The sequence below is a fragment of the Galeopterus variegatus genome, unplaced genomic scaffold (genome assembly GCF_000696425.1).
Source record: "Galeopterus variegatus unplaced genomic scaffold, G_variegatus-3.0.2 Scaffold492, whole genome shotgun sequence".
Lineage (NCBI taxonomy): Eukaryota > Metazoa > Chordata > Mammalia > Dermoptera > Cynocephalidae > Galeopterus > Galeopterus variegatus.
In genome coordinates this window covers 194,764-218,167 of record NW_007726603.1, presented here as the reverse complement: position 1 = coordinate 218,167, position 23,404 = coordinate 194,764, and the positions used below count along the sequence as shown (strand labels likewise).

Genomic DNA, 23,404 nt, shown 5'->3' with positions numbered 1-23,404 from the left:
TCCCCCCCCCCCCCCACAGCTGGCCAGAACAGGGATCTTGTATTAATTTGTAATGTCCTGTTTTCTTAATTGAGAAGCAATATGGTGAAGATTAATAGCAAATATTTTTCCCACACTTATTTTGTATTTTGCTCTGTTGCATTGGAAAAACAATTTTTTTCACCTGTTTAAAATGCTGGAATTAAGTATTCTAATGTAGTTTATGTAGTATTTTGAGATTTCTAAGTTGAAAGATAGCACAAATATTTTAAAATTATATTTAAGGGTCTTTTTATCTGAAACTTCCAAACAATGGTTTTATAAATAGGTATTGGTAAAGTAAGTTCTCTCATTCTCATTGGGGCATAAACTAAGTATTTCTGCAAACCATATATTTTTGTATGTTTTATAGAGCCAACTTTTAAACAATGACGGCCACAACCCATTAATGAAAAAAGTATTTGATATTCATCTTGCTTTCCTTAAAAATGGACAATCTGAAGTATCACTGAAACACGTGTTTGCCTCACTGAGAGCTTTCATCAGTAAGGTAAGGACAGAAACTGTAGAGCTGTTAGTGAGCTCTCTGTGGTAAAAAGAGGGGAAAGGATCATTGTGATGACATATACAAACGTCAGCTAATGAAACGGTTAAGTACTGCCTTTGTAAATATAAATACAGAACAAAAATATTTACACAGGGCCTGACCAATAATCTCCTAAAATCAGAACCTACTTTTTATTTTACCCTGTTGTACCTTCCCTTTTCAGTAGGCTCCTTTGAAGAGTATCATTTTCAAATTATCAACCTTGCTAGTTTTTCTTCTGTTTTGCTTCTTTTTTAAAGTGTTATCATGCTGGAGGTACATAAACCATTAGTGCACCCATGTACAATCACTTTGAAAGCAGGGACAACTTTTATAACCCCAAGGTCTTGGATAATATCTTGCAAATGGTAGGTACTCACATGTTCAAATGAGTAAATCCTTCCTTTCAATGTTAATTATTTCTGAGAGCCCTAAATTTTCTGGCCACTTACCTCATCTAAACAATAACCTCAACCTTGGCTTTTATGAAGAAATATGGCTGAAACAGACAGCAAAGATTTATTTCATCTGTTTTTGATAGCTTTTAAACATAAGAATAAGTGTAATAAACCAATGTCAAGCTAGGGCTGGGTCCTGGAGCTCACAGACCCCTCAAGCCCATTGTCCAGACTGGGTTACAAACCCTTCAAACACAGGTCTATGAGCTAGGTTACCAGAAGAGAGGTCTTTGGTTGAAGAAAGAGTAGTCTTTATTTCTGCACACACGTCTGAGAGCTAGGCAGTCCAAAGAGAAACTCAGAAACTCAATTACTACCAGCAAAGTCCAAAGAAAAACTGAGCAGCTGCCAGCAAAGTAGACATGCTCTCTATTTAGATGCGAGCTCTGCTGGCCAGCAGTTCAGGGCTACTGCTTCACACACTCTCTAACACACAATAATAGCAACAAAACTAAAAAGATACATGGGCACTCATATGCACCAACTCCACCCACACACACAATTTGTTTACAAAGAATGTGCTGCACCACACCCAACCAGACCCGAGGCATAGGGACCTGACCAAACCATTCCATTTTCCCAACAACCAAAATAGATATAAGGTTGTGGAAAGGCACAGTCCAGGTCCTCCACTCTGGTGTCTATAATTCTAACATAACAGAGAAATTCAATTAATTTATCTCTGTAATAGGATAGCTAAGCATGGAAAACTGTTTTTGTCATCATTATTTGTATGAAAGCTTACTGCATTTAATTGATATAAAATTAGGTGAATTTGAAGATTTTTGTTTTTATTGCCATTCTTTAATACAATTTATGAATAAAGAAATCTATGGAAAACTGAATTCAACACAAGCATGTTATAAGAAACTAATAGAGATTCAGAAATAATTAATTTAACAAACAGTTACTGTGTAGCTACTTAGTGAATATAGTCCTTGAGGGCTTTTTGTCCAGTAGAGGGAAACACACACTGATAAAGATACACACACACAATAACGAATATTATTGGGATAAAAGAAGCCTTTACAGAGAACTGCGGGTGGGCAGAAGAAAGAGGAGAAATGCTTTCATTTAGCAAAAGTTTGTCAGCAGTAATGGAGCTGGGATTTTGTGTGGATTCAGCAAGAGATGAGACTAAAGATGTAAATGGGGAACAGATCGTTGTCTACTCATCTTAAGAGTTGGACTTCAGGGCCAGCCCGTGGCTCACTCGGGAGAGTGTGGTGCTGATAACACCAAGGCCACGGGTTCGGATCCTATATAGGGATGGCCGGTTGGCTCACTTGGGAGAGCGTGGTGCTGACAACACCAAGTCAAGGGTGAAGATCCCCTTACTGATCATCTTTATAAAAAAAAAAAAAAAAAAGAATTGGACTTCATCTTGTAAGCATGAGGTTGCCATGGAAGGGTTTAAAGCAGGGAAGTAACACAATTAAGTTTGTGTTAAGAGAGAATTGATGCAGGCAGGGAAAAACTCTTTAAAAGTAGTGTGGAAGAGCTATTGGTGGCAGTGCCAAAGTCAGTCAAAAGACTTGTTGCAATAGGCTAGATAAGATATGAGGGCCAAACGTAAGGCAGTGACGGTGGACATGGAGAGTCAAAGCCAGTTATAAGACATATTGAAGAAATAGAATTTATAGGATTTGGCCATCAATTCACCGATAGCCTTGAGGGGGGTGGTGGCTGATGTGAAATATAGGGGAATGACTACATTTGGGGTAATAGTTCATGAGTTCTGTTTTGTAAACCTGTTGAATTTAAGATGCCTGTGGGACATGTGGATATACAGATCTTTGTCCTGAGAGAGATCTGGATGGGAGAGCTAGATGTGTAGACATCCTCCATTCACTCACACTATATTTATTGAGCACCTTCTGTGTGTCAAGTGCTGTATTAGGTACTAGAGATACCAAGGAAGCATACTCTGTGCCCTCATAAAGCTTTCAGTCTTGGGAGGAGGGGGATAGAAAATAAGTAAATAAAATAATTAGTAGTTATAGTAAGTTCTAGGAAGGAAACACACAAGGTGCTGAGATAAAGTATAATGATTTACATTTTTGTAGTAACTCATATACTGACTTGAATTGTTCTGTCATTACACATGCTAGTCATTATGTTAACTAGCTCTCTTGAGAGCAGAGCCCTACCTAGCCTTATGTTGATTTTGTGTCCTCAAATCACCCAACATAGTTTTAGGTAAGGATATAGTAGGCACTTGATATTTGATTAGTTTTATAACTGAGTTTTCAGATACTTATTTATTTTCCCTGTTCTTTAGTTTCCCTCAGCCTTTTTCAAAGGAAGAGTAAACATGTGTGCTGCATTTTGCTATGAGGTTTTAAAGTGCTGTACCTCGAAGATTAGTTCCACCAGGAATGAAGCATCTGCACTTCTGTACCTTTTGATGAGAAACAACTTTGAGTATACCAAAAGGAAAACCTTTTTGAGGACACATCTGCAGGTCAGTGAAAATCAGAGCTCCTCTTCATCTTTCTTCTCTTCAATCTTTAGCCTCCAGATCAAGATCTAGAGCTACCCTGTCCAGTACAATAGCTAATAACCACGTGTGGCCGCCTAGCACTGGAGAGTGGCTAATCCTAATTGAGATGTACCGAAAGCATAAAATACACATTGGCTTTTGAAGACTACACACAAAAAAGTAAAATATCTCAATTGTTTTATATCGATTATACGTTGAAGTGATATATTGCATACTTTAGGTTAAGTAAAATATATTAAAATGTTTTACCTGTGTCTCTTTTTAATGCGGCTGCTAGACAATTTAAAATTACATGTGTGGCTCACATCATATTTCTATTAGAGCAGCTCATAGGTGTTAAGAGCATAGGTTCTAGTTCAGAATCCAGAACTCCACACACTGGGTGACCTGGAACAAGTTACTTCCATAGCCTCTCAGTGCCTCAGTTTCTTCAAATGTAAAATAGGGATAAATATTAGTACCTACCCCATAGGGTTTTTATGAAAATTAAATGAGATGATTAAATAACAAGTTTGTTAGATATAATATAATAGGTAATACAGTTTGTTTTTCATGTTCCAGCATGCCCACTTATTTAAAAAATGAGAGATGTTTCAAGGTTTAGTGGAAGTTATGGACTTTGGATCAGACCTACCTGAGCTTAAATCATAGCTTGGCTACTTACTTGCTGTGTGACCCTAGACAAGTCACTCGATCTAGCTGAACCAGTTTCCTTATCTGTAAAATGAGGCCAAGTAGATTTCCCCTGGCAGGGTTATCATGAGGGTTAAAAATAAAGTGTGTGTTGTGCCTGGCACAATGCCTAGCACATAATAGACACTTATTACATCATAGTTATTATTCAACAACTCTAATATTTTTGTGCTTATTTGATGAAACAGCTCTGAACTAAACCACAACTGGGATTTCTTGGCTCAGTAGGCCTCTTTGTAATATAGTAAGTCGTTGGTCATATTTATATCTTCACTACCATGGTTTGTCCCATTGGAGTTGTTTATTAGAGACAGGGTTATCAATGGGTAAACGACCATAAGATGTAAACAGTAATGTGAAAATCCAATAGAAATATATGCTTTCTGTAAAAATCTATATAATTACTTTTGCATATGAGAGCCAGCAGAATTACCCATTTGGTCTTTTATTATTTGCTTTTATGTCAAATGAATGTCACTTGAATACCCACCTTCCCCCAAAACATAGCTCTAAATTAGTGTGCCAGTAAGCCTGAAATTCCCCATTAGGGTCCATTTTTCTGGGTCAAACCATCATTCTCTCATGTTCTTTATTCAAATATAGATGAATTAACAAATGTAAAGACTTAGAACAGTGTCTGTCACATAGTAAGTGCTCAGTAAAGGGTTAACTGGTATTATCGTGATTATTATCTCTTTAATCCTCATATTTACTCTATAAAGTAGAGATTATTATCCCCATTTTACAAATGAGAAAAGTGAGGCACAGAAAGGTTAAATAGTTTTCCCAAAGCCACGAAGTGAATAATTGATAAAGTCAAGATTTGATTCTAAGGCAGTTTGATTCTAGGGCCCGCACTCATAGCTACTACTGTATCCTGCTTCCCAGGATCAGTGGTAAAGTATCTAACCATTAACGTCTCAGCATGAATTGTTTTGCCATTCATCCAAGGAAGCCTGAGAGATTAAAAAGTATAATCAAAGGCTACTGCATAAACTGCTGGTAAACTAGCCAGGCCCTGGTCAAAACCAAAGAAGGTTGCTGAGGCACTGGACTTAGGAATCCAGCACACTAAAATAGACTAGTGAAAAGGAATGAGAAACCATCAAAGAAAAACATCATTCATTTCCAACTTTGCTGTAGCTACTACCTGCAAGCATATTTAGAGTGACCACCATTATATCAGTTCACTATTATGAAAACAGTTTTAGGTCTAGCTGTGCTGTGAATTTTGAAAGATTGTTCACATCTAACCAAGAAAGGTACCAATAAAATTTGAAATTGGGACCTTTGAAGTTGCTATTTCAGTAGAAGAATTTAAACTCCTCGCGTATGAGGAAAGTAGATTATGATGGTACTATGTAGAATCTTTAAAAGAAGCATTTCATGTGGGTGCTTATGTACTTATACAATGATGAGAATCAGCAGCATTTGTTCAAAGCCATTTGAAAAGTGATGTTTGTTTCTTCCCACAGATAATAATTGCTGTAAGCCAGCTGATAGCTGATGTGGCACTAAGTGGAGGATCAAGATTTCAGGAGTCTTTATTCATTATAAATAATTTTGCAAATAGTGACAGGCCTATGAAGGTATGTTCTCACTTTGAGTAATAAATTAGAACCACCTTCACTATCAGGGAAGTTTACACTCTTAGAATTAGACTGTCATTGGATTCACAACTTTTGATAGTATAGAGTGTATAGAATGTAAGCTTCATGAGTTGAGGGCTTTGTCTTGTACACCACTGTATCTCTAGCACCTACAACACTACCTGGTACATAGTAGATATTCAATATTAGTTGAATAAATGGATGAATGAATATACTGTGTATATATAATTGCTATGGCTAGTAGAATCTGAATTTTTTCTGATCTTGATTTCTAAACTTCCTCGGAAAGTAAATGGGTCCTTTCTTTCTTAACAATTGTTACCATTTATCATATTAGTTAATTAAGCACTGAGTTTGTAGTTTCACAAAAGCTTAATTCTTAGAATAGCTAACAGCTGCCTGATCTATTTCCAACAGACAAGGAATGGCACAGAAGGGATTCATTATTTGGTGATTTTGTAAATTTGAAAATTATGTTAACTAATTGTAGCTTGTCATAGACATTTACTGACAAATCCCAGCCCAAGGCTGTCATTCTTAAGCACCAGTTAGCTGAGGCCAAACCCAAGACCCTGACTACCACTCCTCTACCTTTCTTATATGCTTAAAACCTATAGCATTGTAAAAATTCATCTGTTGCTTTGTTGCATGGAGTGTAGGTCCTAATCTTCAGTGGTACATGTATGCAAGGGAAGAAGAATCTTTGGCCAGTAGAGGACTTTTCCTCCCAGAGGAATGAATCATACCCATTCTTGTGAAAGCTCATCTTCAAGCATAATTGGACAATATTATGTGAAATCTGAAAAAAATTAAAAGCTCACAGTCACAACATGCTTGATGTTTGGGATGTGTAAAGCTTACAACCAAAAAATATTCTCATAGGAACATTGCTTACACTGAAAAAAAACACTTGAGTAGTACCAGCTGCTGTCAGGCTGGGAAAGTTTGCTTTTCAGCCAGTTCTACTGGTTCCCCAGGGGATCGGTACATGCTACAACTAATCCCATGAGCACAGAAACTTATGCCATTTATGCTTTTACTCATACTCAGAGAGTTTATTTTATCAGTTGTTACCATCTATAATGCCATGTTAAATACATAGATTACCAAATTTTTTCTAAGTAAGTGGGGCTTATGTTGGCTCTCCATGATAGGAATTTTTTTTATTTCATTGACTCATTTCTGAAGTGGCTTAGTTTTATTCTGTTAGGGTAGTCATTACCAGCAAAGCCCATTACAACTAGGTGTGCCTTTCCCTCAGTAAATGGAATCTCTAACATAGTGTATAAGAAGATAATTTATGTACAGAATAGTTATTATTGTTAGATGGGTCAAGAAAGCAGTTTTTAAAACCATTTCTTCCACATTTTATTATATTGACATTAAAAAGCTCCCTAACCCCTATCCCTGTCCCTTCTTCATCTTCTCTGAATCATATATATAATTGTAATTACTCCAGTGGGGGTTAAGAGGAAGTGATAGGATGCTTTTAACAGTGGCTAAAGAGGAAACTCTAAGTGTTCTTGGGGCCAAGAACTTTGAGAGGTTAATGATTTCTTTAAACTCTTTGGAGTGTTCTGTGATTCATGGCCTCTCATTTGTGTAAATAGAAATTTTTGCAGTATGTTTTTCACCTTAGTGTAGGTGGCAGTCAGTGGATGGAATATGGAAGAGTAGCTAAGAGGGCTAACTCTGGAGCCAGACTGGATCTAAATCCTGTCTCTACCACTTACCAACTGTGAGACTTTGGCCAAGCTACTTAACTGCTCTGTGCCTCAGTTTTCCCATTGGTAAAATGAATTATAACAGCACTTAACGCATAGGGTTGCTGTAAAAAGTAAAACATGTAAAGCACCCAGACCAGTGCCTGGTACATAATACACTGTCAATAAATTTTAGTTACTTTTATAAGTAAACAGCACACACAGATCACTCCCATGGCTGTGGAATTCACAATGGAGGAGCAGGGATTCAAAGCCAGGTAGTATGGCTCCAGAGATCGTGCTTTTATGGCCTGTGAATATACTGCCATCAAGGTTAGAGCCTTTGAAGCCTGAGCTAGTTAGATATTTTTAAAATAATTAAAACTCTTTAGACATGCCACATGCACTACCAAGAACTGTAACAAGAAGTAAAAATCATATTATGTTTTCAGGATTGGATGCTGAAGCTTAGAACACATCCATGATATTGTCAAACATGTCTTTTTTATTTGTTTTGAAATCAGGCAACTGCTTTTCCCACAGAAGTCAAAGACTTGACCAAGAGAATCCGTACCGTTCTTATGGCCACTGCCCAAATGAAGGAGCATGAGAAAGACCCTGAAATGCTCATTGATCTTCAGTATAGCTTAGCCAAGTCCTATGCAAGTACCCCAGAGCTCAGGAAAACCTGGCTCGATAGCATGGCCAAGATTCATATAAAAAATGGAGATTTTTCAGAGGTAACTACCTAAGGTTTTCTTCTAAACACAACCCTTCAAAATCCCTAGAGCACATTCTGACAGTTCTTTTCTTATCCTTTTTCAGGCTGCGATGTGTTATGTCCATGTAGCAGCTCTAGTTGCAGAGTTTCTTCATCGAAAAAGTAAGATATTTCTGTTCTTAGAGATGGGAGGAATTTCAGTTAGCATACTAATTTTTATCTTTGTAGCTTGCAACTATAAGTGTACTATAATTGAGCTCTGAAAAAATGTTTACCTTCATTCAGTGTTAAACAGAAGTTGTTATAAAAGACTGGATTATTTTGCCTTCTGCATTCATTAGAGGTTACAAGAAGTTAAATAGTACAGCGCCAGGCCTGGTGCCCAATGTTTATTTTCCAAGACTGTCTCCCTGGAAGACTGCCACAAATTAAATTCTTCTCAGAGCTCATGAGAAATTTGGGATAACACAGACCACTTATTTTCCCCTCATCTGCCTCGACTTCACCAACAACTGTCCACAGACTATGTCTGTACAGCCACTTTAGAGCAATGATACCTGGTATTAAAGGGAATCATGCCCTTAAAGGACATCAGGATCCAGCAGCTCTGGATTCCTAATTCAGGAATATGCTTGGAAGCTTCCCTTTCCAAAAACAATACTGTAACTATTCAAATAGTAAAACAGAGTTAGGATTAGGGTTAGGGTTAGGGTTAGGGTGGAGATTGCAATCGAGAAATCTTCCATCATCTGTCACCATGTGTCCAAGCTACTTCCTTTCAGGCAGTTGAACGAGTAACATTAGGGCAAAAAGAAACTGCTACTTATGGGAATCGTATCACTCTGGCTTTAGCTATAAAAGTTTAATCATGTTTTGTTTTTATAATGCCAGAATTCCTACAGTTAACTCTATATTCTTCATTTCACATCTAAAGCTCATTGTTTGATTGCCTCATATAACAACACAAATGTGGGGAATCTTTTTCTATAAAGATTCTTCCCAAATATAATGTAATTTGTTTTACTTATATTTTAAATTAGTACTTTATGTTTGATACTGAAATTCTTTTGAACAATCCATGTCTTTGAAATTGGTATACTCTAGTTTTCTCCTTTTAGTTTTAAAATGAAGAAATAGATTAATTATCAAAATAAGGCCCCATTTGAGGTGGTTTTTTTCAATCACTAGCGTGCCTGTGAAATTAGAGTATAAGTAAAATATTGAAACAGCACACCTGCAATCCCAAATAAACTGACAAATATGAGAACCCTAAACCTGGTATTAAATATAAGTTTAGGTGTGTCAGAGAAATTAGTTTAATAGTACCTCAGCTTTCTAATTAGTAGAAATCTGAAATAAGAGTTTTATATTCAAGTAAGTATAAAACTGTACCCTTTAGACTATGAAAATAGTTAAATATATTAAAAATATTTCCCTAGAGGGGCCGGCCCGTGGCTCACTCGGGAGAGTGCGGTGCTGATAACACCAAGGCCGCGGGTTCGGATCCCATATAGGGATGGCTGGTTTGCTCACTGGTTGAGCCTGGTGCTGACAACACCAAGTCAAGGGTTAAGATCCCCTTACCGGTCATCTTTTTTAAAAAAAAAAAAATTTCCCTAGAGTTTTTTTTCCCCGTTTTTTGCTGGTTTTTTTTTTTCCCCCCCACAAGTGCGAAGACCTTAAAACTAAGCAAAAATCAAGACATTTATCTCTATTATCAGTCCTTAAACTTTAGATATATAATTTCTTGTTATGGCTTTTTGGACATTAGCGTGAGGCAGCTAGCCTAAACATCAAATTGTGACATGTTTCAACAAGTGAAAATACTGTTTTAACTAGTCATTTAGGTATTTTCTAATACCCTCAAGGTTTTTTAGAATTTATCCTTCATAGAAATCAAAGAGCCCTTCTCTGAGCAGGAAAAAATGTTGTTTTGCACTTTAAACAAAACATAATGTTAAATGTAAGAGAAAGTTTGCATATTTATTTATAGGTGCCATCTGTTTTTAAACCTGGAAAATTCTGCTTGCTTAAACTAGAAAACCTTATTCTAAAACGGTAGTACTAGTAAAATCCGCAGGGTTTTTCCCATAGCTTTGATGATTCAAATGATCCAAAACACCTTGTTTTGTTAATTAGTCGATTAAACTATGATAGTTATTCCAAGGTAGACTACTAATTTAAAACACAAGTCAACAATTTAATCTGTTAACTTGCCATCCAATCTGAGAACTCCACAATCCACCCGTATTAGTGGGCTTTTTGAAGTCTAGATAAGACTTGGATATTTACAGAGTAAATCAAAATACATTTGAGTGAAGAACTGTAAAAAATATTTTTATCTGCACTTAAGACCAATTTATTTAACAAAGATAATCGGGCAACTCTAGAACTCTTTGTTTTGTATCATTAAGTGTCCTTTGATAAGACAAAAGGGAAGGAGAGTTAGAGTATATTTTAAATCTCTGACACATACCCATTGTCAAAAAAATTTATTTTTCCCAAATTCCTAAGGCATTTCTCTTGAAGTTCATTATAAAACATTTTTTTAATCAAGATGGTATAAAATAGGACTTATCAGCTGACACATTAGAAGCAGATGTTCTACTATTTAAGGTTTTGAAGGAAAAAAACAGTTTTGTCCTATTGGATAGTTGCCTAAGCAGGCAATGGTTAGGGGCCCCTGTCCCCAGGGGTGACTGCACGCCACCAGTGAAGGACCATTTCCAGATCCTTTTCTTCATTGTTTCAGGCACTGAACTGACAGAGAAAGAGGAAGGAAATATACAGCTCTCCCTGCCCCCACCTTCGAACTTGTTTCAGGCAGTCTGAGCTCTTGTTCTTTCTACCAAAGAGACCTTAAGGATTATTATTCTCTTCCCTTTATCTCAGTCACATCTAAATGGTGATACTGGGTGTTACTTATTCTTCCCACCCCCAAAAATATAAAATAAAAAACAGGTCAGAATTTCCTTATTTCTGTTTTGTCTGAGAACCTCAGATTTCTAGATCACATTCTCTGGAGCCTCGGCTTTTACAAAATTCTCTTTCTTCTCTCTTCCTGAGAAAGGGCACAGCTGTTTTCCCCAAAGAAGACAGGAGTCAAGTGTCTGCATTCTTCTGCCACCACACAGCATTCCTAGGTCAGCAAAACTTCGGGCCTGCAGAGTTCCCCCGTCAACCCAGAAGGAATTTCCTTTCCCATAGAGTCTGTTCATTTCATTCCTTTTAGGAACGTTGCTATCTTTCCCAAGTCTTTGTAGCCAGGATCTGACAGCGAGTTCCACCAAGCTTTTTACTCTCCTGTTCTTTCCTAGCCACAGCCTTTTCTCTTCTTGTGCTCCCCTCAGGACTCTTACTTCTTATCCTTCTGACTAGCAGTTGTGTTTTATCAAGGGTTTGACGGCGACCACACCCTCCAAACACAAGAGAAATTGTACTCAAGGTAGTGGTCTCTACCCGCAAATTTTCCATCTTGTTTTCCCTAAGACAGCAGTCAGGAACACAGAAGCTACAGCTGTGAAGGGCAAAGTCAAGAGTCCAGGTCAAATACCAGAGAGATTGATGGCAGACTCTCCAGGACCACCTTATGCAAGGCTACGTAGGTCTATGTGAGATCCCTCAAACAGATGCCACCTTCTGTTGGGATATATACACTGGCCATTTCTAGATTCAGCAACTTGTTTCATCTGAAAATCTTTCCAGGACTAAGGGGAATCAGAATTTTACCCCAATCATTTTAAAGATCCTAACAAACAAAAGGGTCCTGATACTATTAGATATTGATGGGTGTTGATAACTTAAGCAAAAAGGGGGAGAGACAGAGTCTTCTCTAGATAGAGATACGTCATCAGGGATATGAATTCAGATAACACACTTAGCATGAATAGTAGGCTCTGAAGCTGAAAATCCACAATAGTAGTCTTTACACTGGATGATGTAGACAACTAATTCCAAAAGTGGATGTTGACCTCTTTGTTCCTGAGACAAAACATAATTTGCCCTACTTCTACTTAAGATACACCCCAGAACACTCTCTCCCAAGATGCTTTTAGCCTCATCTGATCTCTTGTGTACTAGTGTGCCTTTCTTTTTTCTCACCTAAATCACAACACTGTAGAAAAGCCCTGCATTTGGGAATAGCTTAAAGTAATAATCCCTTCTGAACAGACAGGAATTTTTTCCCAGTTATGCACCTAGCTGCCTGAGGTCTTCAGGGATTGACCCTCTTTTTTGATGATGAAGACTACATTCTTGATCTGTTCATTCAATTCTTGGGCCTTCTTCTTTACTGCCTAGCTCTTGACTTCATAGAGGTAATCAAGTGGGATATTTTCTTCCAAATTTCAAAAAGTTCTCCTAATTCACTACTTCTCAGAGTGTCCCACAGACCAGCTGCTAGACTGAGAACTGTTTGTTACTGGCTCATAACAAGATAAGGAGTTTTGTCCTAAATGTAAATCAACTGTGTCACTAAAGAGACTGTTTAGTTCAGCTGACTTTTTTTTTTTTATCCATAGAAAAACTTTGTTGAAGAAGGAAATGATGAATTGATTTACATTCTGGTGCAAGTTCCTCTTGTTATGGTTGAGTACTGGCCAATTCTAGATTTTGTTACCATTTTAGGCATGCTTATTTTCAGGAATGAAGCATGTTATGTTCTGTCTTCAGTGCCTTTTATTACCTAATTTCTTTGAACAAAAATTGCCCTAAAATCTGGTGAATAAAACTAAATATCACTTTTATTTCTAACTCTCTTTCTTTCTTAATGGAAACCCACTGACTACTCCCCATGTATTTCTCCCTTCTTGAAAAAGTAGTTCTAAATAACCCCATCTTTCCCCACCAGACTTCTATCTCTCTCTCACAGAAGTGTGTTGCTTATTTGATAACTCATGTTCTATCAAGCATCTTACCCAGAAGATGTATATCTAGTTAGCTTTCATATAGATAAGAGTTAGCAAAATCCAAGCCCTCATACGTGACCTTTTCTTCCACCAGAATTCTGAGAAATCTCTTCGACATGAAGTCTGGCTTTCTTAAGCCTTCCTTCTTCTTTCCCCAACCTCTAACCCTGGGAAGATTACCAGACACTTAGTTGTGAGTAAAGATTATTATGTCTAGGTATCACTATTAGAAAAGCTGTAGGACAGTAGCTATTTTGTATTTTTTGTATTGCAATAGCTATTTGTTCTTTTTGTGACCTGCCGCCATCACAAGGAAACTCTTTTACTGGCTAACAAATTCTGTTAAAAGGAGGCTGAATTTTCCTCGAATTCTAAAATTACAACCCATTTAGATAAGGTAAAGGTAGTCAGAGCAGGAGTTACAGGGCAACCATATGGCCTTCTACACCTTAGACTCTTGCTTGACAGTAACAATTTGGTCCACAGTCCTATAGCAGCTGTTCTCAGCTTGAGTTCAGTTCCTACTTCCCAGGGGTGCAGCTGGCAGCAATTATTTTATTCTGTCTTGGGAAAGCTAGTTTATTTATTGGTAGGCTTGTTTGGTAATAATAATTTACTGTTCTAAACACTTTACATTTAATTTAATTCTCATAAAGTAGCTATTACTATCCCTATTTTACAGATGATGCAACTTTACAGTCCCAGGGAGATAAACATGTCCAAAATCATACAGCGATAGAGCTGGGATCCAAAAGCTATGGTTCTTCCAATGTCCCGTTCCATTTCTCCAAGGGTGCTTTATCCCTGCCATCTATTTTATTTCCTGCCTCTTACAAGTCCTAGGCTAGGCCTCCTTCAACAACTTTTCCCAATTATCAGTGAAATTAGGCACTAGAAGTAGTTACCAAAGATCATTCAGTGGTTATCCGAACTATGCCTGCTCTCTTGTTTAGATGATAGATCACAAATGTACACAGGATCAAAATTTTAATAAAAATTCTTAGATTGCACCGTCACAGTAGGGGAACATCTACTAGCCACTGAAGATGATGGATAGTCAAAGAATGAAACTTTTTTTGTAAGTAACTTGAGCTCCCTTTGGGAAAAAGACTGATAGAATATGTAATGGAAATAACTTGTAAATTGTTTTTGTAACTGAAAATGGACTTATGACTTTGATCCTTACAAAAATGTCTGTGTTTATTTTAAAATAGCCAATCCCTGTAAGGTCCTTTGTTATTTACCAAACACTTTTTTATACATTTATTCTGCTGCTTTTTATTCACACAGAATTATTCCCTAATGGATGTTCAGCCTTCAAGAAAATTACTCCTAATATAGACGAAGAAGGAGCAATGAAAGAAGATGCTGGGATGATGGATGTCCAGTATAGTGAAGTAAGATTCTAGAGCCTGCATTGCCAGTTATATAAATTTCACTTCTTAAAACTTATTTATATTAAAAGATTATTTCAGCTAACTTAATTTTGAAGGTAACTAAAGGTTAATGGACTTTAAGCATTAAAACTTCCCAGGGCAAAGATGTCCCTGTTTAGAATGGAGAGCCGTGTCTCTGAACTGTTCCTATTGTCTAGTTTTAGAAACATAGCATTTAACATCCTCAAATCACCATGCCAGTAAACAGATCAGAGTCAACATACTTTGGAAAAATTTCCATAAAAAATACAGTTAACATTGTCCTTTACTTCGGCTAATCAGAGTATGTATAAAAGTATTTAAAAATAGAAAGTTTCTGTTCTGAACTTCAGATGGATAGAAAACAGTATCAGCTGTCAATCAACCAACAAAGATTTACTGAGTACTGACTTATGAGCAAGGCTCTGGACTTGGTGATTTAGGGACTATAAAATAATTAGAAATGGCTGGTCGCTGACCTCCAGGGTCCACCGGAAGAGATAATATACTTACACAAAATGGTGCTATTTGAATAGTGTAGACAAGTGCCATGCAATGTCAAAGGTGAGAGAGATGCTTTTGAGCTGTGGTAGAACAGGAGGTATGATTACAGAGGGGTTTGAAGACTGAGGACACCTGAAGGAATTCTAACAGAAGGGGAATAGCAGAGACAAAGGCTAAGAGGCAGGAAAGTATAAGGCATGTCTGAGGCACAGTGAGTGGATCCTTTTGGTTCAACAAATGGGTTTATGTGGAGAAGAGTAGTAGTTGAGGCCAGATTTTGAGAAATTTAGAACATTTGGGCTTTATTCAGTGGAATGTTGAATTGCCATCAAAGGTTTTTGAGCAGGATAATGACAAGATGAAAGCAAGGAAGAGGGAAGGTTAATTTGGTAATAATGTGGGAGATGTATCGGATGTAGAAGGGTAGGGGCTGCTGGCAGAGGCTGGAGAGAGGGCTGCCCCAGTTGTCCAGATGTGAGGCAGTCAGGGCCTAAACCAGGATAGTGAAAGATTCAGGCAACACTGTGAGGAAAGGAGGAAGACTTGCTGGCTGTTGGAGGGCAAGAGTCAAAGGTAGCTCTAAGATTTCAGGTTTGAATATTAAGAAAAAATGATAGATGGATGGTTTTATAGGAAAGATGAATTTCCATTTTAGATTCAAGTTGAATTTGAAATGAAAGGTTATTGAAATGGAGATAATCATCAGGTCATTAGAAATGCCGAACTGAATCTAAGGGGAGAGATCAGGGTTAGGAATACACATCTGGAAGTCATATCCTTGTGAGAATCAAAGCAGGGTGAGTATAAAACATAACATAGCAAGTAAAGACCAGAGAACCAAGGACTGAAGCATGGAAAAAATTTCACAGTTAAAGAGTGGGAATGGGAAAAAAGAAACACACAAAAGCAGAGAGATTGAAGAAGTCATAGTCCCATAAGATTACATTTTTTAAAATATTGTATTAAGAAACATAAGAAGCAATCAAGTTAAAGGTACAGTGAAACACTTTATACATATTTTATGAATTGACTTTTAAAATACAAGCAAATCTCAAGTTAGCTCTGGTTTGTTTAGCTAAAATGATACACCTAGAAGCTTTACCTTCTATTTCTATATTAGCCTCTCTCCTCATCAGTAAAATAAGGACAGCATACTATCCTGGTCACTTCACAATGTATGTGAAAGCTCTGTATAAGTCATTAAGTGCTACATAAATGTCAGCCTTTATCATTGACCTACTTGGCAGTGAGGTTTCTTAAAGGTAAGTTGGTATCCTTTTATCCGAAGAACCTAAAAGAATAGATATTTAAAACATGGTTTGCTGAATTAATTGATCATAACAGGGAATCAAGATACCTGAATTTTAATCCCAGCTCAATTTTTGACTGTAAAGCCTTGGTCAAGTTAATTTACTTTTCTTGATCTTAGATGATTTTGAGAGACCTCCAGCTTTTACAGGCTGACAGCAGAAAGATTCAGAGGATTTCATGGGAGATAAGGAGTTCTGCACAACTGAACTTAACACCCTTAACTTCCAAATAGCAGCTTCAACGTATTTGTAGAAATGACCTTGAGCCTTTTTTATACCTTCAAGGAGAGCAGTAACTTTTCTTATTAGTCAAGAACTATAAACAGTTTTCTGTATGTTAAACACATTTGTCAGAATTCTTTTGTGTTCTATAGTAATAATTTATACATATATTTATTTGGTGTATGCAGGCAGAATCATGTTCTACCAGGTGCCGTTTTTGTTTTAGTTTACATAAGAAGGCTTCCTCCTCATGCCCTAGGTGATGGGGGGAAAAAATGACACTGGTTTAAAAGTTACAAGGGTACTTCAAAAAGTTCATGGAAAAATAGAATTAAAAGTTCATTAATCTTTTCATGAACTTTTGAAGTACCTTTGTATATCGAAATGAAAAATACAAACTGATGTCCATTTAGTGCTTGTATTTAAATATATGAATTAAACCAGTAATAATGAAATATAATTTGTTTCTGAAAATGTGTTTCCAACTTGATTTGCAACAGTTTTTGAAGATATAATTAACATACAATAAAATGCATACACCATAAATGAACAGTTTGATGAATTTTGACATTTGTATATACCCATGTAACCTACAATCAGAAACAAGAAATAGAATGCATCCATTCCTGTGGGAAAAGTTCACTTATGCCCATTTCTAGTCAGTCTTTCTGCCCCCACCATCTAGTATCTATCAACATAGATTAGTTTTGACGTCCTAAAAGTAGAATCATGCAGTATGTACCCTTTTCTATCTGGCTTCTTTTGCTTAACCTAATGTTTTTGAGATTCATCCATATTGTTGAATATATCAAAAGTTTGTTCTTTCTCATTACTAAATAATATTCCATTGTCTTGATAAGCAATTTCTAAATCCATTTTCCTGTTGATAGATTTTGGATTGTTGCCAGTTTGGGGTTGTTATGAATAAGGTTGTTTTAACATTCTTATCTGTGACCTTTTGTTAACATATGCTTTCATTTCTCTTGTGGTAAATACCTAGGAATGGAATTGCTGGATCCTAGGGAAGATATATATTTAGCTTTACAAGAAATTGCCAAAGAGTTTTTCAACGTGCTTGTGCCATCTTATACTCCCACCAGCAATGGTTGAGAGTTCCACTTGCTCCACATCCTCACTATCATCTGATGTTGCTAGTCTTTTTAAAATTATATTTTAGCCATTCTGTTAGGCATGAATTAGTATCTCATTGTAGCTTTTATTTGCATTTCCCTAATGACTAATGATGTTTAGCACTTTTTCATGTGCTCCTTGGCCTCTCATATATCTTCTTTTGTGAAATGTTTAAGTCTTTTGTCCATTTCTAGAAATTCCCTTGCTCACTCTTTTACTGTTGATTTGTGGGAGTTCTTCCTATATTCTGGATATAAGTCCTTTGTCAGATATATGTGCCGCAAATTTATTTACCAGTCTGGTTTGTCTATTCATTTTCTCAATTGAGTTTTTTGTTGAATAGAAGGGTTTGGTTTTGATGAAGTCCAACTTATCATTTTTTTAAGGTCGCATTTTCAGTTTACTTTTAAAAACTTTTTAAAGTTTTTTTTTCTATCATTACACAATGTAAACATTTTTTGTGGCCCTTTACCAATTTCTTTCTAACCTCCCATCCTCCTCCCCGTTTCCCACCTCTGGTGGCCTCAATTCCATTCTCTCCTTCTGAAAGTTCAACGAATTATTGTGATTTTTGTATCTTTCTTTCTCTTTTGGTTTGTTGTTTTTTTTTTTTTTTTCAGCTCTCACTTATGAGTAAAGACATGCAGTATTTCTCTTTCTGTACTTGGCTTTTCACTTAACACAATTTTCTCTAATTTCATCCATGTTGCTGCAAATGGCAGAATTTCATTCCTTTTTATGGCAGAGTAATATTCCATTGTGTATATGTACTGCATTTTCCCTATCCAGTTGTCCATTGGTGGACATGTAGGTTGGTTCCATATCTTGGTTATTGTAAATAGAGGTGCAATAAACATGGGAGTGCAGGTACCCTTCAACATGATGATTTCCATTCCTTTGGGTATATACCCAGCAATGGAATTCCTGGATTGTACAGCAGTTCTATCTGTAGTTGCTTGAAGAACTTCCATACCATTTTCCATAATGGCTGCACTAATTTACAGTCCCACCAACAGCATAGAAGGGTTCCCCTTTCTCTGCATCCTGTCAGCATTTGTTACTCTCTGTCTTTTTGATAATAGCCAGTCTAACTGGCATGAGATGATATCTAAATGTGGTTTTGATTTGCATTTCCCTGATGCTTAGTGTTGTTGAGCATTGTTTCATGTCTGTTGGCCATTTGTATGTCTTTCTTTGAGAAATGCCTGTTCAGTTCCTTGGCCCATTTTTTAATTTTTTTTGTTTGTTTGTTTTATTTATTTATTTTTTTTACTGTAAAGTTGTTAGAGTTCCTTGTATATTCTGGGTATTAATCTCTTGTCAGATGCAGTTTGCAAATATTTTCTCCCATTCTGTAGGTTGTCTTTTCACTCTGCTAACTGTTTCTTTTCCCATTCAGAACTTTTTAGTTTGATATAATCCCATTTGGTTTTTTTTTCCTTTTGTTGCCTATGCTTGTGCAGTCTTGTTCATAAAGTCTTTTCCCAGTCCTGCTTCCTGAAGTGTTTCGTTATATTTTCTTTTATGAGTTTTATAGTTTCAGATCTTATATATGTCTTTAATTCATTTTGAATTGATTTTGATATATAGTGAGAGGTACAGGTCTAAGTTCATTCTTCTGCATATAGATGTCCAGTTTTCCCAGCGCCATTTATTGAAGAAGCAGTCTTTTCCCCAATGTATGTTCTTGGTGCCTTTGTCAAAGATCAGTTGGCTGTAAGTATGTGGGTTGATTTCTGCGTTCTCTATTCTGTTCCATTGGTCTCAATGTCTATTTTTATGCCAGTACCATGCTGTTGTGGTTACTATAGCTTTGTAGTATAATTTGAAGTCAGGTAACGTTATGCCTCTGACTTTGTTTTTTGTTTTTTGTTTTGTTTGCTTAGGATTGCTATGGTTATTCGGGGTCTTTTGTTGTTCCATGTGAATGTTAGGATTGTTTTCCCCACTATAAAAACGAATGAAATACTGCCATTTGCAACAACATGGATGGACCTTGAGAGAATAATATTGAGTGAGTCAGGCAGAGAAAAAGAAATTCCACATGTTCTCACTCATTGGTGGGAGCTAAAAAAACAAACAAATTAATTCACCCACATACACACAAAAAAAAAAACGGGGGGGGGAAGAAGATATAACAACTATACTTTTATGAAGTTGTTACAACAAGCAAACGGAAAGGACATTCTTGGGGGGGAGGGGAGAGAGGGAGGAGGGAGGGAGGTGTCGGTGATGGGCTATAATAATCATATACATTGTACATTGACAAAATAAAAATTTAACGAAAAAAAAAAAAGGATTGTTTTTTCTACTTCTGTGAAGAATGTCATTGGTATTTTGATAGGGATTGTATTGAATCTGTAGATCACTTTTGGTAGCATGGACATTTTCACAATGTTAGTTCTTCCAATCCAAGAGCATAGACTGTCCTTCCATCTTTTTATGTCCTCTTTAATTTATTTCAGCAGTGATTTGTAGTTATCATTGTAGAAATCTTTCACCTCCTTGGTTAAATTATTCCAAGGTACTTTTTTTTTTTTTTGGTGACTATTATAAATGGGCTTCATTTATTTTGCTGTTAGTTCATTCTTAGAGTATAAAAATGCTACTGATTTTTGCATGTTGATTTTGTATCTTGCAACTTTATAGAAGTCATTTATCAGCTCTAAGAGTTTTTTGGTAGAGTCTTTAGGTTTTTCTCTATATAGGATCTTGTCATCTGCAAACAGGGACAGTTTGACTTTGTCCTTTCCAATTTGGATGCCCTTTATTTCTTTCTCTTGCCAGATTGCTCTGGCTAGTACTTCCAACACTATGTTAAATAGGAACGGTGGGAGTGGGCATCATTGTCTTGTTCCCATTCTTCGGGGAAAAGCTTTCAACTTTTCCTCACTCAGGATGATGTTGGCAGTGGGTTTGTCATATATGGCTTTTATTGTGTTGAGATACTTTCCTTCTATACCTAATTTGCTGAGAACCTTTATCATGAAGAGATGTTGAATTTTGTCAAATGCTTTTTCTGTATCTATTGAAATAATCATATGGTTTTTGTCCTTGCTTTGTGATGTGGTGTATCATATTTATTTTATTTATTAATTTAATTTAATTTAATTTAATTTTGTCAATATACAATGTGGTTGATTATTGTGGCCTATTACCGAAACCTCCTTCCCTCCTCCCTCTCTCCCCTCCCTCCCAACAATGTCCTTTCTGTTCGCTTGTCATATCAACTTCAAGGAATGGTAATTGTTAAGTCTTCTCCCTCCCCCGCCCGGTATTTTTGTGTGTTTATTTATTTATTTTTAGCTCCCACAAATAAGTGAGAACATGTGATATTTCTCTTTCTGTGCCTGACTTGTTTCACTTAATATAATTCTCTCTAGGTCCATCCATGTCATTGAAAATGGCAGTATTTCATTCTTTTTTATAGCTGAGTAGTATTCCATTATGTAGATATACCACATTTTCCGTATCCACTCATCTGATGATGGACATTTGGGCTGGTTCCAACTCTTAGCTATTGTAAAGAGTGCTGTGATGAACATTGGAGAACAGGTATACCTTTGACTTGATGATTTCCATTCCTCTGGGTATATTCCCAGCAGTGGGATAGCTGGGTCATATGATAGATCTATCTGCAATTGACTTATGTATGTTGAACCACACTTGCATCCCTGGGATGAATCCCACTTGATCATGGTGTATAATTTTTTGTGATATGTTGCTGTTTTCTGATTGCTAATATTATGTTGAGGATTTTTGTATCTATGCTCATCAGAAATATTGGCCTGTAGTTTTCTTTTTTTGTTGTATCTTAGTCTGGTTTTGGTATCAGGGTGATGCTGGCCTCATAGAATGAGTTTGGGAGATTGGCTTCTGTTTCAGTGTTTGGAAATATTTTTAAGATAATTGGTATTAATTCCTCTTTAAATGTTTGGTGGAATTCAGCAGTAAAGCCATCCTGTCCTGGGCTTTCCTTTTTGGGATACTGCTGATTACTACTTCAATTGCATTTCTTGTTATTGTTCTATTCAGGTGTTCTATTTCTTCTTGGTTCAGTCTTGGGAGTTCGTATGTGTCCAGAAATTTATTCATTTCCTCCAGGTTTTCAAGTGTGTTGGCATTTAGTTGTTTATAATAGTCTCTAATGATTGATTCTTTGTATTTCTGTGGTATCAGTTGTAATGTCTCCTCCTTTAATTAGTTAGCCTACTAATGGCTTGTCTATTTTGTTTATCTTCTCAAAAAACCAACTTTTTGATTCACTGATCTTTCGTATCATTTTTTTGGATCTCTATTTCATTTAGTTGTGGTCTGATCCTAATTATTTCTTTCTGTCTACTAATTTTGGAATTGGATTGTTCCTGTTTTTCTAGTTCTTTGAGATATAGCATTAGGTCATTTATTTGAAATCTTTCTGTTTTTTGATATAAGCATTTATTGCTGTAAACTTCCCTCATAGAACTGCTTTTGCAGTATCCCACACATTTTGGTATGATGTATCTTTATTTTCATTAGTTTCAACAAATTTTTCAATTTCCTGTTTAATTTCTTCTGGAATCCATAGGTTGTTCAGGAGCATGTTGTTTAATTTCTATGTATTTGTATAGTTTCCAGAGTTTTGCTTGTTATTGATTTTTAGTTTTAATCCATGGTGGCCTGAAAAGACACTTGAAATGCTTTTAGTTTTTAAAAATTTGTTGAGACTCAATTTGTGACCTAACATATGGTCTGTCCTGGAGAATGTTCCATGTGATGATAAGAAGAATGTGTATTCTGTAGTTGTTGGATGAAATGTTCTATAGCTATCTGCCAGGTCTGATTTGTCTAAAGTATAGTTTAAGTCCTGTGTTTCTCTGTTGATTTGCTGCCTAGATGATCTGTCCATTGCTGAGAGAGGGGTGTTCAGTCCCCTACTATTCTTGTATTGGGGGTCTCTCTTTAAGCCTAATAGTGTTTGCTTTACATATCTGGGTGCTCCAGTGTTGGGTGTATATATATTTATGATTGTTATGTCTTCTTGCTTGATAGACCCCTTTATCATTATATAATGGCCTTCTTTGTCTCTTTTTATTGTTTCTGGTTTCAATTTATCATTTTTAGTGGTTTTTTCTTTTTGTATCTGGCCTAAGAAATCTTTGCCTACCACAAGATCATGACCATATTGTCATATGTTTTCTTCCAGAAATTTTCTAAGTTTTGTTTGGGTCTGTAATCTATCTAGAGGTCAAGGTTCCTTTTTGTAGAGACAGATATTTAGATATTCCACACCATTTGGGGAAAATATGACTTTCTTTTTGCCCCATTGAATTTACTCTGGCACTTCAGTTAAGACTTTAGTTCTTCATATATTTGTAGGCTATTTCCGGACACTCTGTTCTGTACCACTGACCTATTTGCCCATCTCTATGCCAGTATCACACTTTTTCAATTTCTATAACTTTATGATAAGTCTTGAAATCAGGTAGTGTTAGCCCTCCAGCTCTATTCTTTTTCAAAATTGTTCTGGCTATTCTACATCCTTTGAATTTCCATATATAATTTGAACCATCTTTTCTATTTCTTCAAAATAGCCTGTTGGAAGTTTTGTAGGGATTTTGTTAAATTTATATATCACTACATGAAGGATGGAGAGCTTAATGATATTGAATGTTCTGATCAA

At 36.3% G+C, this 23,404-nt stretch overlaps 1 protein-coding gene across 3 annotated transcripts in view; it reads left to right on the top strand.

Annotated features, from left to right (window-relative positions):
* The window catches only part of DOCK11 (dedicator of cytokinesis 11), a 170,557-nt gene that overhangs the window by 130,925 nt on the left and 16,228 nt on the right, over nucleotides 1–23,404 (top strand). For all 3 annotated transcript variants that reach the window (XM_008569403.1, XM_008569406.1, XM_008569404.1), the window contains 6 exons: nucleotides 392–529; nucleotides 3,305–3,487; nucleotides 5,695–5,808; nucleotides 8,057–8,272; nucleotides 8,358–8,415; nucleotides 14,451–14,557. In XM_008569403.1, coding sequence (XP_008567625.1) covers nucleotides 392–529; nucleotides 3,305–3,487; nucleotides 5,695–5,808; nucleotides 8,057–8,272; nucleotides 8,358–8,415; nucleotides 14,451–14,557 — 816 coding nt within the window. The remainder of the gene's footprint in view (nucleotides 1–391; nucleotides 530–3,304; nucleotides 3,488–5,694; nucleotides 5,809–8,056; nucleotides 8,273–8,357; nucleotides 8,416–14,450; nucleotides 14,558–23,404) is intronic.